This window comes from Procambarus clarkii, chromosome 10, assembly GCF_040958095.1.
Source record: "Procambarus clarkii isolate CNS0578487 chromosome 10, FALCON_Pclarkii_2.0, whole genome shotgun sequence".
Classification (NCBI taxonomy): Eukaryota; Metazoa; Arthropoda; class Malacostraca; order Decapoda; family Cambaridae; genus Procambarus; species Procambarus clarkii.
This window is the reverse complement of record NC_091159.1, coordinates 30,029,758-30,043,840: the sequence shown is the minus strand read 5'-3', so window position 1 is coordinate 30,043,840 and position 14,083 is coordinate 30,029,758. Positions and strand designations below refer to the sequence as shown.

Here is a 14,083-nt window from a genome sequence, read left to right as displayed (position 1 = left end):
ATACAGTACCAAGAAAGAGAAAGAAAAGAAAGAGAAGTAGATGGTTGATACAGGCAGTAAAAAAAAAAAAAAAAAAAAAAAGCACAATCTTTGGAGAAGGTATCAGTCCACAAAGAACAACATAGATTATGAGATATACATAAGGACTTTAAATTCAGCCACCCAGGAAATCAGATCAGCCAAGAGAAACTATGAAAGAAAAGGAGAGATGGAGATCTGATATTCAGAAAGACATATTTGCTATGAAAGAAAAATCATTAGGATAAATGGGGGGACCTTTATGAAACTACCGTCCTCATCAAGGCTACGAGAGAGAGAGAATGTGGCCCTCGGATCAAATAATGTAAAATTATTGCAGTCAACCAGCTAGTTTAGTTGAAACAAAGATTGTTCTGAATCTCTATTTGAAATAGATATTGAATATGGTCACATGACATTCATATTGAATTGACAAGAAGTACAGATATTAAAAATGCTCATATGAAGTACAACAGATATATTGAGAAGGATCCCATGAGTTGAGATATTTTGAAAGTTTGTACAAAATAAAGATATTCTGATGGTTCAGAAGAAAAAGAAGAAATATACTTAGAGATATTAAGAAGGTTTACTTGAATTTACCAAGGGGCTGCCATCTCTAGTGACCATGATGGGGACAAAAATGTTGAGAGGAGGGGAGGGGAATTATCAGGGGAAAGTGACAAGTCATTATGACTATATAAGCACTTGGAAGGGGGTCAGGATAAGGATTTTGTGATGGGATGGGGGGGGGGAAGGTGCCCAACCACTTGGACGGTTGGGGATTGATTGAACCTGCATGAAGCGAGACTATTGCTGTACCATCCAGCCCAAGTGGTTGAGGATTTTATCTAGTTGGATTTTGAACTGGCATAATGTTCGTTTCATTAATGGCTCTTCAGGTGGACAATTCAGAGTTGATTTAGCAATGGGCAAAAACGCATCTCCAGTTGTAACGTTTAGCTTGAAGATGTTCATTGTGTGACTTACATTGACTCTTTTTAAGAAGTCCCTATTAATATCTTCTAGTTTACTCAATATTTCAAATGGTTCAAATTGGTACACAAACTACAGTATTAACAAGTTACTATTTCCACCGCCCTTGTTTCTCCTTAGAGCATAATCCCTGCTGAGAAGTTATCATTTAGCACTCCCTAACCTAATGCTGTCATACTCTCAGCAGCAGAAAGTAAAGGAGTTCTCAAGTTGAGCCAGTGCATGACCGACTGGGAAATGAAACAGTCCTTAACCACACATACACAATGGAGTGGAACACATCTGAATTCAGTAGTTTGTTTAGGTGCTCCTTGCAGTGATCTTGAGCAGGGTTGCCAAGGAATCTTGAAAGGCTTTTGCAGTGTGCATAATTTTACCTTCCTTTAGTGCACTTTAGCTAGATGTTATTCCCTATGTAAGCCCTACTACCAATATACTATGTAACCTTACAAGGCCATTTAAAAATTTCCCTTGCACCAGTACCTTGAATATTTTCTGTTATATTGAAAACAGGGACAAAATAATATAATAACAATAGAAAATAATACAGTATTATTATTATTTCTTCCAGTAATATCATTATAATTATTATTTATTATTTTGTACTTGAATGTGCTTGAATTTATATACCTGAGGGTATTTATTTTATTATCCATATTACACAAATGAATCTTTTTTTCCATAGCATGATAACAAGCCATACAACCTACTCATCAATGGTCGTGGAAAGTACACCAAGTTTGAGCGAGATGGTCTTGAGGTCTACACGCCAGTTCAGGAGTATATTGTCAAACTGGTATGTTCTTGTAAATGGAAGGGGGTTGTACAGGGGACCTTTGACAAGCCGCCGGCTTCCTGTCCTCGTTGAGGCCACTAGTGACAGTGGCCCTCAGGTAAATTCAGATACAGTATTTAGTTTAAATTTCCTTGACATATTACAGGATTGTTATAAAGAGTAACAAAAAATCTAATTTATTTTATTTATTGACAAGCAATCACAATGGTTATTTTTATAATAAAATGTTTGTGCTTAAGTGGTACAAAACCATTAACACACAAAGGGAGTTTAGACTATATGCATGAAAGATTTTTGAGTAATATACATGATATAATTTTGGGACTCGAAGCCATTTTTTCTTTTATACTAATTAATCAAATTTATATTAATAATCATGGAATTACTTGTGGGTCTTGCTCATTTAGTTTGAAAGACTTGTGACTTTGCTTAAAGATATAATTCTTTTCATTAGCATAATTTTCCTCCTATTGCCCAATTATTTTTATTTTTGGAGTAGAGAGGACAATTTATACATTTAATACAAATTCATGTGCTATATATCATATTATCGTATATAAAATAAAGCTTTAATCATAAGCTTAACAAAAATTATAGTCGCACAATATTCTTATGGCTTGTATTTTGGCAGGGTCGTCGCTACAGGTTCAGAGCCTTGAGTAACAGCATACAGAACTGCCCCATTGTTATTTCTATTGACAACCACACACTTGTTCCTATCTCTACTGACGGCAGTCCCATCCAGCCTGTAGAAGGTGAGTGAGAGAGAGAATCAGGAGACTGTAGGAGCACTGTGTAATGACAGCCTGAAGGCAGGTGCTGTGGAAATAAAGGAAGATTGATAGCACCTGCTATCAATCTTGATCTGGATATTTTCTTTATGAGATCAGATGTAACACAGACAAGGAGCACTGGGTTTCAAGCTCAACAAGTCACAATGTAGGACTGAGAATGGGAGATGCTTTTTCTCCCACAGGGTTATTAACCCATGGAACCGCCTACCCGCCAAAGCCGTAACTGCCAAAATTGTGTTGAGTTTTAAAATAGACTTAGGAGAGATCATCAAGGCAAATGGGGGGGGGGGACCTTCGACTAGCCGCTGGCTTTCTGTCCTCATCGAGGCCACTAGGGTTAGTGGTGGCCCTCAGGTAAATCAGTTAAAATCAGATAACTACCAAGTAAAGATATACATAAGGCAAAAATAGATAAATTTTTGCCATTCATCTAGATGTATTAATTGTGCCATATTTCCTTTACTAATTTTCTTAACCATATTCACCGCTTCATTACGTCATCTCACAATTCTAGATGCACTGATGAGCCTTTTCTGCCTATTGTCATTTATTTTGTTTACTGTAATCACCCTTTTCAGTGATACATATCCAGTATTCTGATAATATGTTCAGACTTTTTCATTGATACTGAATTGCATATCACAAAGATACTGTATATGTGCAATTGTTCTTGACTCAAAATTGGTGGGGAGGGGGGTGAGGGTCCTTAGCAGGACAAATGGTTGGGCACATTTCCTTTCACCTAGTGACAAGGAATCTTGAAAGGCTTTTGCAGTGATCTCAAGCAGAGTTGAATTTAATGTGCCTTTTAATATTAATGCATATTAATATGCATTAATATCTTGTGAGTGAACAATTATAGGGTTCACCAAGCAGTAAATAGGTACCTGGGAATTAGGCAACTGTTGTGGAAAGGATTTTTCACAACAATGAATGTGGAATAGGAGGTCAGTAGTTCAACATTGGGAGGAACCTTAATAGAAGCCTAAAGTGTGTGTGTGTGTGTGTGTGTGTATTCACCTAGTTGTAATCACCTAGTTGTGCTTGTGTGGGTTGAGCTCTGCTCTTTTGGCCCGTCTCTCAACTGTCAATCAATCAACTGTTACTAAATACTAACTAATTTTTTTCCCACACACACATAATTAAAAGCATATGGGTAGAACACCTGGAGAAAAATTATATAAGATAGATAGTATGGTTTTCGCTCTGGAAGATCCTGTGTAACGAATTTACTCAGTTTCTATGATTGAGCCACAGAGATTTTACAGGAAAGAGATGGTTGGGTTGACTGCATCTATCTGGACCTAAAAAGGGCTTTTGATAGTTTCATATAAAAGGCTGTTCTGGATACTGGAACATATAGAAGGGGTGACAGGTAAGCTTCTAACATGGATGAAAAATTTTCTAACTGATAGAAAAATGAGAGCAGTAATTAGAGGCAATGTATCGGACTGGAGGAATGTCACAAATGGAGTACCACAGGGTTCAGTTCTTGCACTGGTAATGTTCATTACTGGTGCATTCATTAATGTTCATAAACGGTCTACCAGATGGAATAAAGAATTACATGAACATGTTTGCTGATGATTAGATTATATGGAAAATAAGAAACTTAGATGATTGTCATGCCCTCCAAGAAGACCTGGTCAAAATAAGTATATGGAGCACCACTTGGCAAATGGAATTTAATGTGAATAAATGCCATGTTATGGAATGTGGAATAGAAGAACATAGACCTCACACAACCTATAAATTATGTGAGAAATCTTTAAAGAATTCTGATAAAGAAAGAAATCTAGAGGTGGTTCTAGATAGAAAACTATCACCTGAGGACCACATAAAGAACGTTGTGCAAGGAGCCTATGCCATGGTTTCTAACTTCAGAATTGCTTTTAAATACATGGCTGGCAATATGCTAAAGAAATTGTTTACAACTTTTACTAGGCCAAAACTAGAATATGCAGCAGTTGTGTGGGGGGAGAGGGAGGGAGGGAGGAAAAAAATATAAAAAATAAATTAGTTAGTAGTTAGTAACAGTTGAGAGGCAGGCCGAAAGAGCAGAGCTCAACCCTCGGAAGCACAACTAGGTGAATTTATACATACACATACATACGAAGGATTCCTAACCCCAATAAAGCAAGTTACTGTAATTATTATTGTCTTTTTCTAGCCATTCCACTAACATTTGGTTTTTTATTCCCTTCTCAGTGGAGTCTTTGACCATTTATGGAGGGGAACGATGGGACTTCGTAGTGAATGCATCAGAGGACATTGCAACATACTGGATAAAGTTCCAAGGAATGCTGGATTGTGACAGTCGGTTTAAATCCGCTTACCAGGTAACCAAAGTATTAAATTACTGTTTCAGATTAGCTTGATATGTTAAAGTACCTTAATCTTTCAGTTTATGTAAGTTGGCTTAGAGTACATTAACAGTTCAGTCCATCTATTAGTTTTGGGCAAGTGGTTTTGCATTGTGCAAAGCTTTAAACGTGTTCGTGTGTTACTAGAAACACTAAATACAATACTCCTCATTGTCTTATAGGTAACATGCCTAAATAAAGATCTCACACCCAATTTAGTGTGGTACAGCACCCTATTATTGTATAAGATCATTTGTGATAAAAACAAGTTGTAAATAAATTTGTGCTCAATTCTCAATCTAAACTTTCAAATTCCTTATAACTATTAGAGCTCTTTAAAGAGTTTTCAATACTAATGTAACTGAATTTACAAACTATCCAAGGAGTTTGATCCTAACCAACCAACAAACATTACAAATTTAATCATATTAGATGGAGACTTCAATATTGACCTTCGTTAACAAAATAGACCCTAATTCAAGAACTCTCTTAACCTTATGAACTTCTGAATGGTAATACTCGTGATCACTAAACCCACTCCAGTCACTCAAACATCTGCTTCAACTCTTGACCACTTAATATATAACTGCCTCTCTAGCCTCTTACATATTCATTGTTAAACAACTTTTCATAATTGTAAAGGGGGGAGGGGGAAATTTATTATATACCAGTCATTACATAATCTTATTATCATCATTACAGATAACCTCATATATGTTCACTTTGTAATATAAACTAGTAATCTGAATTAAATGATATACCTAACGGTGGTATTTTATGCGTTGCTGTGGCTGGCCTTGGTTGTAGGGTTGATATAAAGCCATAGCATGGTTACCGACTTTAATTCTTATAATGGTACTACACAACTAGCAGCGTCCAAGCGTGACGAGCATCCTGCACACTCCATGTTGTTTACATACTCCCAGCTGGTGAATGAAAAGCAGCGGCATACAAACAGATGGTGCCATTTTCTATGAACATGACATTAACATACATCAGTAGATATCTTAATAAAATCTTAAGCCTCTGCAACATACACCGCTGTCTTGAAACAAATAACTGCCAAAAGATTTTACATGCTTTGCCTCACCATTGACACACTTAAAACAATTAACAATAAACATGAAATAAAAAAAAAAAAAAATGGGCTGGATTATCCAGTAGTCAGAGTTCCTAGGGCCTACTAGATAGTGAGGGCCTACGAAAAATCAAAAGATAAGTTTCTTTCCCCCATTTTCTACAAGATATTAATATCAAGATGCCATACTTTTCCATTTAATTATTTCCTAAGCTGTTAGTATCTCTTTTGGCCATATAAAAAAAAAAAAAAAATATATATATATATATATATATATATATATATATATATATATATATATATATATATATATATATATATATATATATATATATATATATATATATATATATATATATATATATATATATATATATATATATATATATATATATATATATATAATATATAATATATAATATATACACACATATATACATACATACACATACACACACATATACATACATACATACATACATACATACATACATACATCATCGATTGCATTATCTTAATCTGGCCCTGGCTGTGCCTAGTCACAAAGATTTAGCAGAGAGGTATAGTACTCTTCAACACTAATAAAAATAGCTACATTATCCAACCCTAAAAACAGATTTAAATAAGGAAAAAAAGATGAAAAGTCATCTGTAACATCTTAGAATCCAAACAACACTCACAGATTAAACTTGTCAAAGATGATAACGCCCTGGCCAGAGATTTAAAAACAGTAATCAAGTTCAAATTTTTTTTTTTATCAATTGCGGTTAATCTTGCTAGAAATAATTCAATGACCAGGGCAAATTTATCATTTTCTCATCAGCTATTACTTTTATCTCCATAACTGACTCTATAAGCTCTTTCAACCAAAGTCAGTAAGCGTTAACTGCAATGAAGCGCTTCTCTGGTGGGTCCCTTTTGAAGCTCACTGAGCAAAATCCTAGTTCAGCCAAGCTGTAGGGAGATGCATTAGGCTTCTGGGAGCCAGGACCAGAGTTTGGCACTTTCTAGGAGAAAAAGAAGATTGGCGGGGTCAGAGACCAACTCAGTATCAAGAAAAATCCAACCAGACAGCATAAGTGCAAGGTATCCAAAGGTAGTTAGACAAGCAGTCATTACTCTGGGGTATAAACCCCTAATTGAAATGCACTTGACCACCACTATGCGGTAACCCGACTAGGTTACCTCTGAGGCTCCAGCCAAATCACCCTCTCACTCTCCTGGTCACAGCATCATGGACATGGAACCTCTGACAGAGCCCATCCTCTGCTTCACACTTATGTAGGTGGTGTTGGCTATCCCTGGAACATATTATGGCTAAGGGCAATTCCTTTGTTATTGTTATTTTTCTCATTTATGTTTGTGTTTTATGTTGCCCACATTGGGTATGCCTTAGCTTTGCTTTTCCCCAGCTTCCAAATAGTGCAGATTTGTTCTTCATTGTGAAGCTGTTGATGAGGGAGTGTGGTAGTTATCTGGCATTTAAGTGCAATTGCACATAGACTAATTCCTTGTACATACTGGGGCACATTCAAGTTCTCTACTTCCACGCATGATTTTTAAATCACACAATTTTGTTAATTATACGTATACTGTATTGTTATTAATGTATGTACAGTATTGATAAACCTGTTTTAAAACCAATGTGTCACATGGACATATTAATTACCAATATTGCTTTTAACAAATATTATGAAGTAATGAAGGTATTGTGTACAGGTGGCTGTGCTAAGATATGAGGGTGCTGAGGGTTTCCCTGGAGGCCTGGAAGATCTCGACTACAATTCTACCATCCGTGAAGGTTTGGTTAGTCTTCGTTCACCTTTTTAGAGCATTTATTTTATTTTCCATTTTTTTTTTGTTTTTTATCAAATAATCAATAGTTGGGCTTCCCTTAATTACAGTATTTTTAAATAGAAATGACCTACATTATTCTTCATTGGTTTAGTACTACTGTTTTTTCTCTCTCTCTTCTTGGCCATCTGTCTGTATCTCTAACATCTAAATTCATTCTTGTTTTGCAACAGCAACTTAACAAGCTCAATGCTGCTCCTGGGGATGATACCTTCCTGACAGCAGCCGAGATTCAAGCTGTGGATATGGGCGAGGACATTTCTGGCACACCTGATCACAGGTTCTGGCTCGACTTTGACTTTTATGGGAAGAATAATGATCTCTTCCATCATGAACAGTACTACCCTTTCCTTGGAGGTCAGTTGTATCCTGTTTCTTATGGATTTTGTGATAATGTATTATTTTATAACATTTCCTTTTGAAATCCTGAGGAAAACTAGAATCTTGGTAATGATTACAAGTAAAAAATTTTTTTTTGTTATTATTGCTTGCATTTATTAAGTAGCCACTAAAGATTATGTGGCTCTTTTTTAAAAGAGTTTTTGGCTTCTTGTTTCAGTGCTTTATAATTTTTTTTTGTCTTGAGAAGGGGGGGTAAGAGACAGGGGAGAAGTGGGATGCTGAAGGAGAAAGATGAAGAGGGTGAGAGGGAATGAGATGAGAGGAGATTGGGAGAGTGAGTGTAGGGAAAGGTGGCAAGAGACCTGCGAATAGTCAGGTACCCCATCTAGTATTCTATATGAGGAACTACAAGGTATATATCAAGAGCTAGCTGTAAGCACAGTATAATCATAAAAATGTGATGTATCACATTGTCTTTGTATTTTCTCAGCTGGCTATGAGTGCATCAAATATTCATAAACAAATTGCAGAACTGCTTAAACGCTCAACTCTATCCCAAGAACGAAAAAAAAGGCTATGCAGAGAAATAGAAATGATTGAACTAAGGTTGCAAGAATTATATAAAATCCAGGAGAGACAGAGCAAAAGGCCATAATCAGAATAGAGAGGAATCCAAAATACTTTTTCACCTTTGCAAAAATCTAGTACAAAAACTATATCCTGCATTGGGCCCTTGTGCAAGAGTGATGAAACTTTCGTAGATGACAGCAAAGAAATGCATGAAATACTGAGGCTTCAATACGATTCTGTTTTCAGTGAACCCCTGAACACATTACAGATCAATGATCCAAACAAATTCTTTATGAATGTGACACCACCACCGAGCCATATATCAGACTACCCTAACCCTGCTCGACTTTGAAGTAGCCATAGACAGCATTCTCATGCACTCTGCAACAGGCCCAGACTCCTGGAATTCTATATTGATCAAGAATTACAAAAAAAAATTATCACAGGTGCTAAACATATTTTGGAGGTGAAGCCTAGATACTGGTGTTATCCGTGACAAACTTAAAACAGTAGAGATTGTACCACTTCACAAAGGAGGTAGTAATGCTAATGCAAATAATTATAGACCATTAGCTCTAACATTACACATCATAAAAATCATTGAAAAAGAGTGCTAAAAAGTAAGATCACAAAACACGTTGAATCACAGTGTTTACATAACCTGGGCAACATGGGTTCAGAACAGGGTGCTCCTGCTTCTCACAATTACTAGACCACTATGACATGGTCTTAGATGCCATGAAAGACAAACAAAACACAGATGTAATATACACAGATTTTTGCAAAAGCCTTCGACAAATGTGACCATTGTGTTATTGTGCTCAAAAGAAATTACTGGCAAAGTAGGAAAATGTATCTTTAACTTCCTGTCAAACAGAACCCAGAGTGTCAACAGAGTAAAATCTGAATCATCCACCGTGAAAAGATAAGTTTCCTATGGAGAAATTGTGCTTGCTCTGGTACCTTTCCTCATCCTCATATTAGGCATAGACAAGGATACAAACTATAGTACTGTATTATCCTTTGCAGATGACACTAGAATCTTCATGAGAGAAGACAATGTAGAGGACACATCAAACCTCCAATCTCATGTTAATCAAGTCTTTCTAATGGGGCCACAGAAAAAATAACATAATGTTTAATTAATGAGGATAAGTTCCAATTACTGTGCTATGGAAACAACTAAAACATCAAAGCAGAAACCACATATTAAACAATCAAACCACACTGTGTTTTATTGATGATGATGTTTGATGAAAAAATAAAGCAATGTAAAAGTTTTAGGAGTAATAATGTCAGAAGACCTTACTTTTAAAGAGCACAACAAAGTTGCTGTCACAACTGCAAGAAAATTGACAGGTTAGATAACAAGAAGCTTCAAAACAAGAGATACCACACTAATGATGATATTTTTTAAGACATAGTGCTCTCTAGAGCACTAATGTAGGTATGTAGGTAGGTAGTTAGATATGTATGTAGGTAGGTAGGTAGGTAGTTACCTACCTACCTCAGCTCATTCCATGAGGTGTTTTACAATTCCTCTCTCATTCCCTGATAGTTTCCTCGATGGTAATTTAGAAGGTCATCATCGTCTTGGACCTTTACAAGAGTTTCTATAATGGTATTCTACCTTAGAATATTGTGATCACATGATGGAGTGAGCTTTTCCCCTACTTGAATTGCTTGAATCCCCTAAGAATGAAAGTTGTTTATCTTAGATTCTGTACTTATGTTCATTCAAAAACCCATTGTGTTGACATAATAGTCCACCAAAAACTGTATAAGTAACATATCAAGACTGTAACTTACTTAGCTAAAGGAAATTTAAGGTTCAGTTCCTGAGCCCATCATGTGCCATTGTAACCTTTATTGCCCATGAGATGGTTTTGGGGAGTATAATGAAGGAACAGAACTAAGCAAGTATCCTAACTTGCATGGATGAACTAAATCTAAATCCTGATCATTTTCTCTTGCACTCAAGCACCATTTGGTTAAAAAAAAAGATCCAGTTAAGCAGAGACACAAACAAGTGGCTCTCAATTCAAAGAATTTCACCTTATTCTTCCTTCTGCTTTTCACATTGAGGTAGTTATTATGTAAATTCAATATCTGTTATGATGTTCCTATCTTTCAAAGGCCTGGGCAAAACAATATGCGTGTTAGTGGCTTTGCAAGAATGTACCACTCGATCATCAATATGTGTACTTTCACAACCCAATGTACCTTCTTATTTATGTTTATACAACATTGGAGACTTAAAAAGTGCTTCTTAAGATGTCCACAGTGAGGTATTAAATATCTGTTGTGTTTTCAGAAACGAGGAAATAAAAGTTTTTCTGTAGAAGAGAAAGGAATCATATATATAATTTTGTGAAGCATGAAAGTCTCATCATATTAATAAGTATTGTTAAATCCTCCAATATATCCACAGTCAGGAAGCAGCTTCGATTATTTGTGCCACAGATAAATGAGATCAGCCTGAAGTTGCCGAATGCTCCGCCCCTGTCACAGCCAGATGATGTTGACTACAGCTCCTTTTGCAATGCCACCTCAAAAAGAAATTGCCAGGATAACTTCTGCTACTGCCCACACGTCCTCAGTGTTGAGAAGGACAGTTTAGTCGAGCTGATCTTGGTCGATGAGGGTGAGTTTTGTTGTGATAAGGAGAGATTGAAGGCTATATAATGCCATCACTGAGCCTGTAATAGTCTGTCACTGTAAAATGAAATTTATTATTAGATGAAAGTTAATATGAATTTGCTAGATAATGGTAAAAGCTTCACAAATAATCTCAATTATAAGCTGAAACTAAAATTTACAGCAATGATTGATACATTTCTTGCAGATGATGGTAAAAGTTATTGAAAAGTCCTTGAGGGGGGTGGGGGATGCTGACATTTATAGCAGGCAATAGTACAAGTATATATGATGATAGACATTGTTCAGTTTTGAAAGAGAGGTCAAATTAACCAATGAAGGTAAAAATCTTATAAAGTAACATGAATGCTTGGGCCCATGCTCTCTAGAACACATGAGCTGTAATGCAGTAGCTAGTGCTATTAGCCCACACGTAATTAGTCACGGGTTTGATTACCAGGCAGGATAAGATGTTTGGGCACGTTTCCTGTTTCCCTAGTAGCTAATATTCAGCATATCTGTTGTGAATGCATCCTGGGAAGGTTATTCACAGGATTGGTGGGGGTGGGTGGATTTGATAAGCCTGAGAGGATTCCTAGTACCCCCCCCCCCCCCCAAAAAAAAAAATCTGGGAAACTATTCATAGAAAGAAATTCAAATGTTAAGCCTAAAATGACAACATTCTATAGTATAGCAGTAGGAGCAAAGTAAATCCAGAAGAATAGTGAGGAGGGGAGAGGGGAGGTGGTAGTAAAAAGCCAACTTATAGATCACCCTGCCATTATCAGAAGTCCAAGACACTGCAATTTTTTACCAGGAATTACAAGGGATATTGCGTGAACAATATTGCCACTGCTTCAGTATTGGCCTAGGGCCTGGTGCACAAGTTTGTGACACAAGACACAGCACTGACAAAATAACTGGCCAACAAAATCGAGCTTCTTGCTGAAGTGTGAAACTAGAGAAGCTCCTGAAATTGGCCTTGAGTAATCATTTATAAATACTTGTGTATAATAATTATTTATAAAGAATTTTATTGTATAATTAGTAGGTACAGAAATTGTATATAATAAAGCCACAAATACGGGGTGTTTCGAACATTACAGTAGGTCAAATAATGTAGTAAATTTATTTTCAAATTTAGTTGGGTAAACAATTGATACTAAACTTTAAATAAACTAATACTAATGTGTATATGAATTGTCCAAGAACTTAAGCAAATATAACATTTTTAACAAACATTTATTTCTGTTACAATGGCAAATAATTGTAATTTTATTTATCTATTTTTAAATCACAGTAAAAATATACTTTAAGATTGTTTTGTATTAAGTTACCTAATTGTTTCCTGTCATTCCTGCAGGTGTTGTATATTGGGCTAATCATCCCTTCCATCTTCATGGTCATACCTTTTGGGTACTGGCCATGGGTCGTCTGGGAGAAAACACCACTCTGCAAAAGGTACGACTTATAATTAGGCAAGGTTGGATTGTTTATATAAAAGGAATAATGGGGCAGTTGACAGTTAAGTAGGATGATGATAATAGGTAATTACATTCATTAGTTTATATAATTAATATAAGTGGTTACGTAACGAGAGTTACAGTCCATGATAGCCACCTGCAAGGAAAAAACACAACAACAGAGCCACCAAAACACATTCTGATGGCTTTAATGAGGACAGTATCAGTATGAGTGGTTTGCACAACATGTTGCCAAAATTAGAGAATAAATTTAGTATAGAAAATAAAATACTGAAAATAACATTTGAAGAAGTTAAAACAAATGTTAACATTAGTGAATACAATAAACTAGGCAAGGAAATCAAATAGGAAAAAGAGCTCTTGTCAGTACAGATAGAGGAAGTTACACAGGAAATAGAACAGTACAAAAACCAGCATTGAATATAAAGAAATGCCCTTTTCTGGGGGTATCCCTGGAGGCTTCCTGAAGCTATGCAAACTGATATGTGCTATGTTAGTTTGGGGCCATCAGTCACAGGAGTTCTTAACTTAGCCTACCGGGAACCACGAACCAGAACCTTGTCTCCTCAGAGAGGTGCAGGGGAGCAATGGCATACGAGCACTTTACATTTAAAGTATGTCATATTCCACCATCGACCGGTGGATACCCAGAAAGATAGGTGAACCAAAACAAACAACTAGCTGGTAAATTACTACCCACAGCCAGAAGAAGCAAAGAAATGCCTGCTGAAACAAAAGAAACTAGCAACCCTGTCCTCAACTAGTATTCCCACTCATTAGTACTAGTTGTACTAACTAATACAACCCCCCCCCTAATAAGGGGGAGGAGGGGGCCAGCTCAGGCAAACCAGCCATCCACCACCTCAGTTCTAGTCATGATGTAAAAAACTGCCGACTGGAGGGAGGGTGTCAGGGAGTCTCCCGGGCTACCCCTAAAAAATGAGCTGTTCATTACATTGAACGCAGGTTTTCTGAGGAAGCCCCGTTGGCTCCTTGAAGCTAATTATCCATGGAGAAAGAAAAAAGGGACTTACCTCAGAGGCAGCAACATTGTTTGGCTCAAGGCGAAGAAGAGACCGACTGATGCCACAGATGCCCCAAAGTAACACAAGGCCAGAAAGGTACCGGAACATTCACAAGATATCTGGCGG

General features: G+C 36.5%; 1 protein-coding gene across 3 annotated transcripts in view; it reads left to right on the top strand.

Moving 5' to 3' along the window:
- Positions 1-14,083, top strand: part of LOC123745791 (uncharacterized) — an 83,108-nt gene that overhangs the window by 58,523 nt on the left and 10,502 nt on the right. For all 3 annotated transcript variants that reach the window (XM_045726785.2, XM_069321817.1, XM_069321816.1), the window contains 7 exons: positions 1,700-1,810; positions 2,442-2,565; positions 4,813-4,943; positions 7,765-7,851; positions 8,073-8,256; positions 11,243-11,455; positions 12,812-12,909. In XM_045726785.2, coding sequence (XP_045582741.2) covers positions 1,700-1,810; positions 2,442-2,565; positions 4,813-4,943; positions 7,765-7,851; positions 8,073-8,256; positions 11,243-11,455; positions 12,812-12,909 — 948 coding nt within the window. The remainder of the gene's footprint in view (positions 1-1,699; positions 1,811-2,441; positions 2,566-4,812; positions 4,944-7,764; positions 7,852-8,072; positions 8,257-11,242; positions 11,456-12,811; positions 12,910-14,083) is intronic.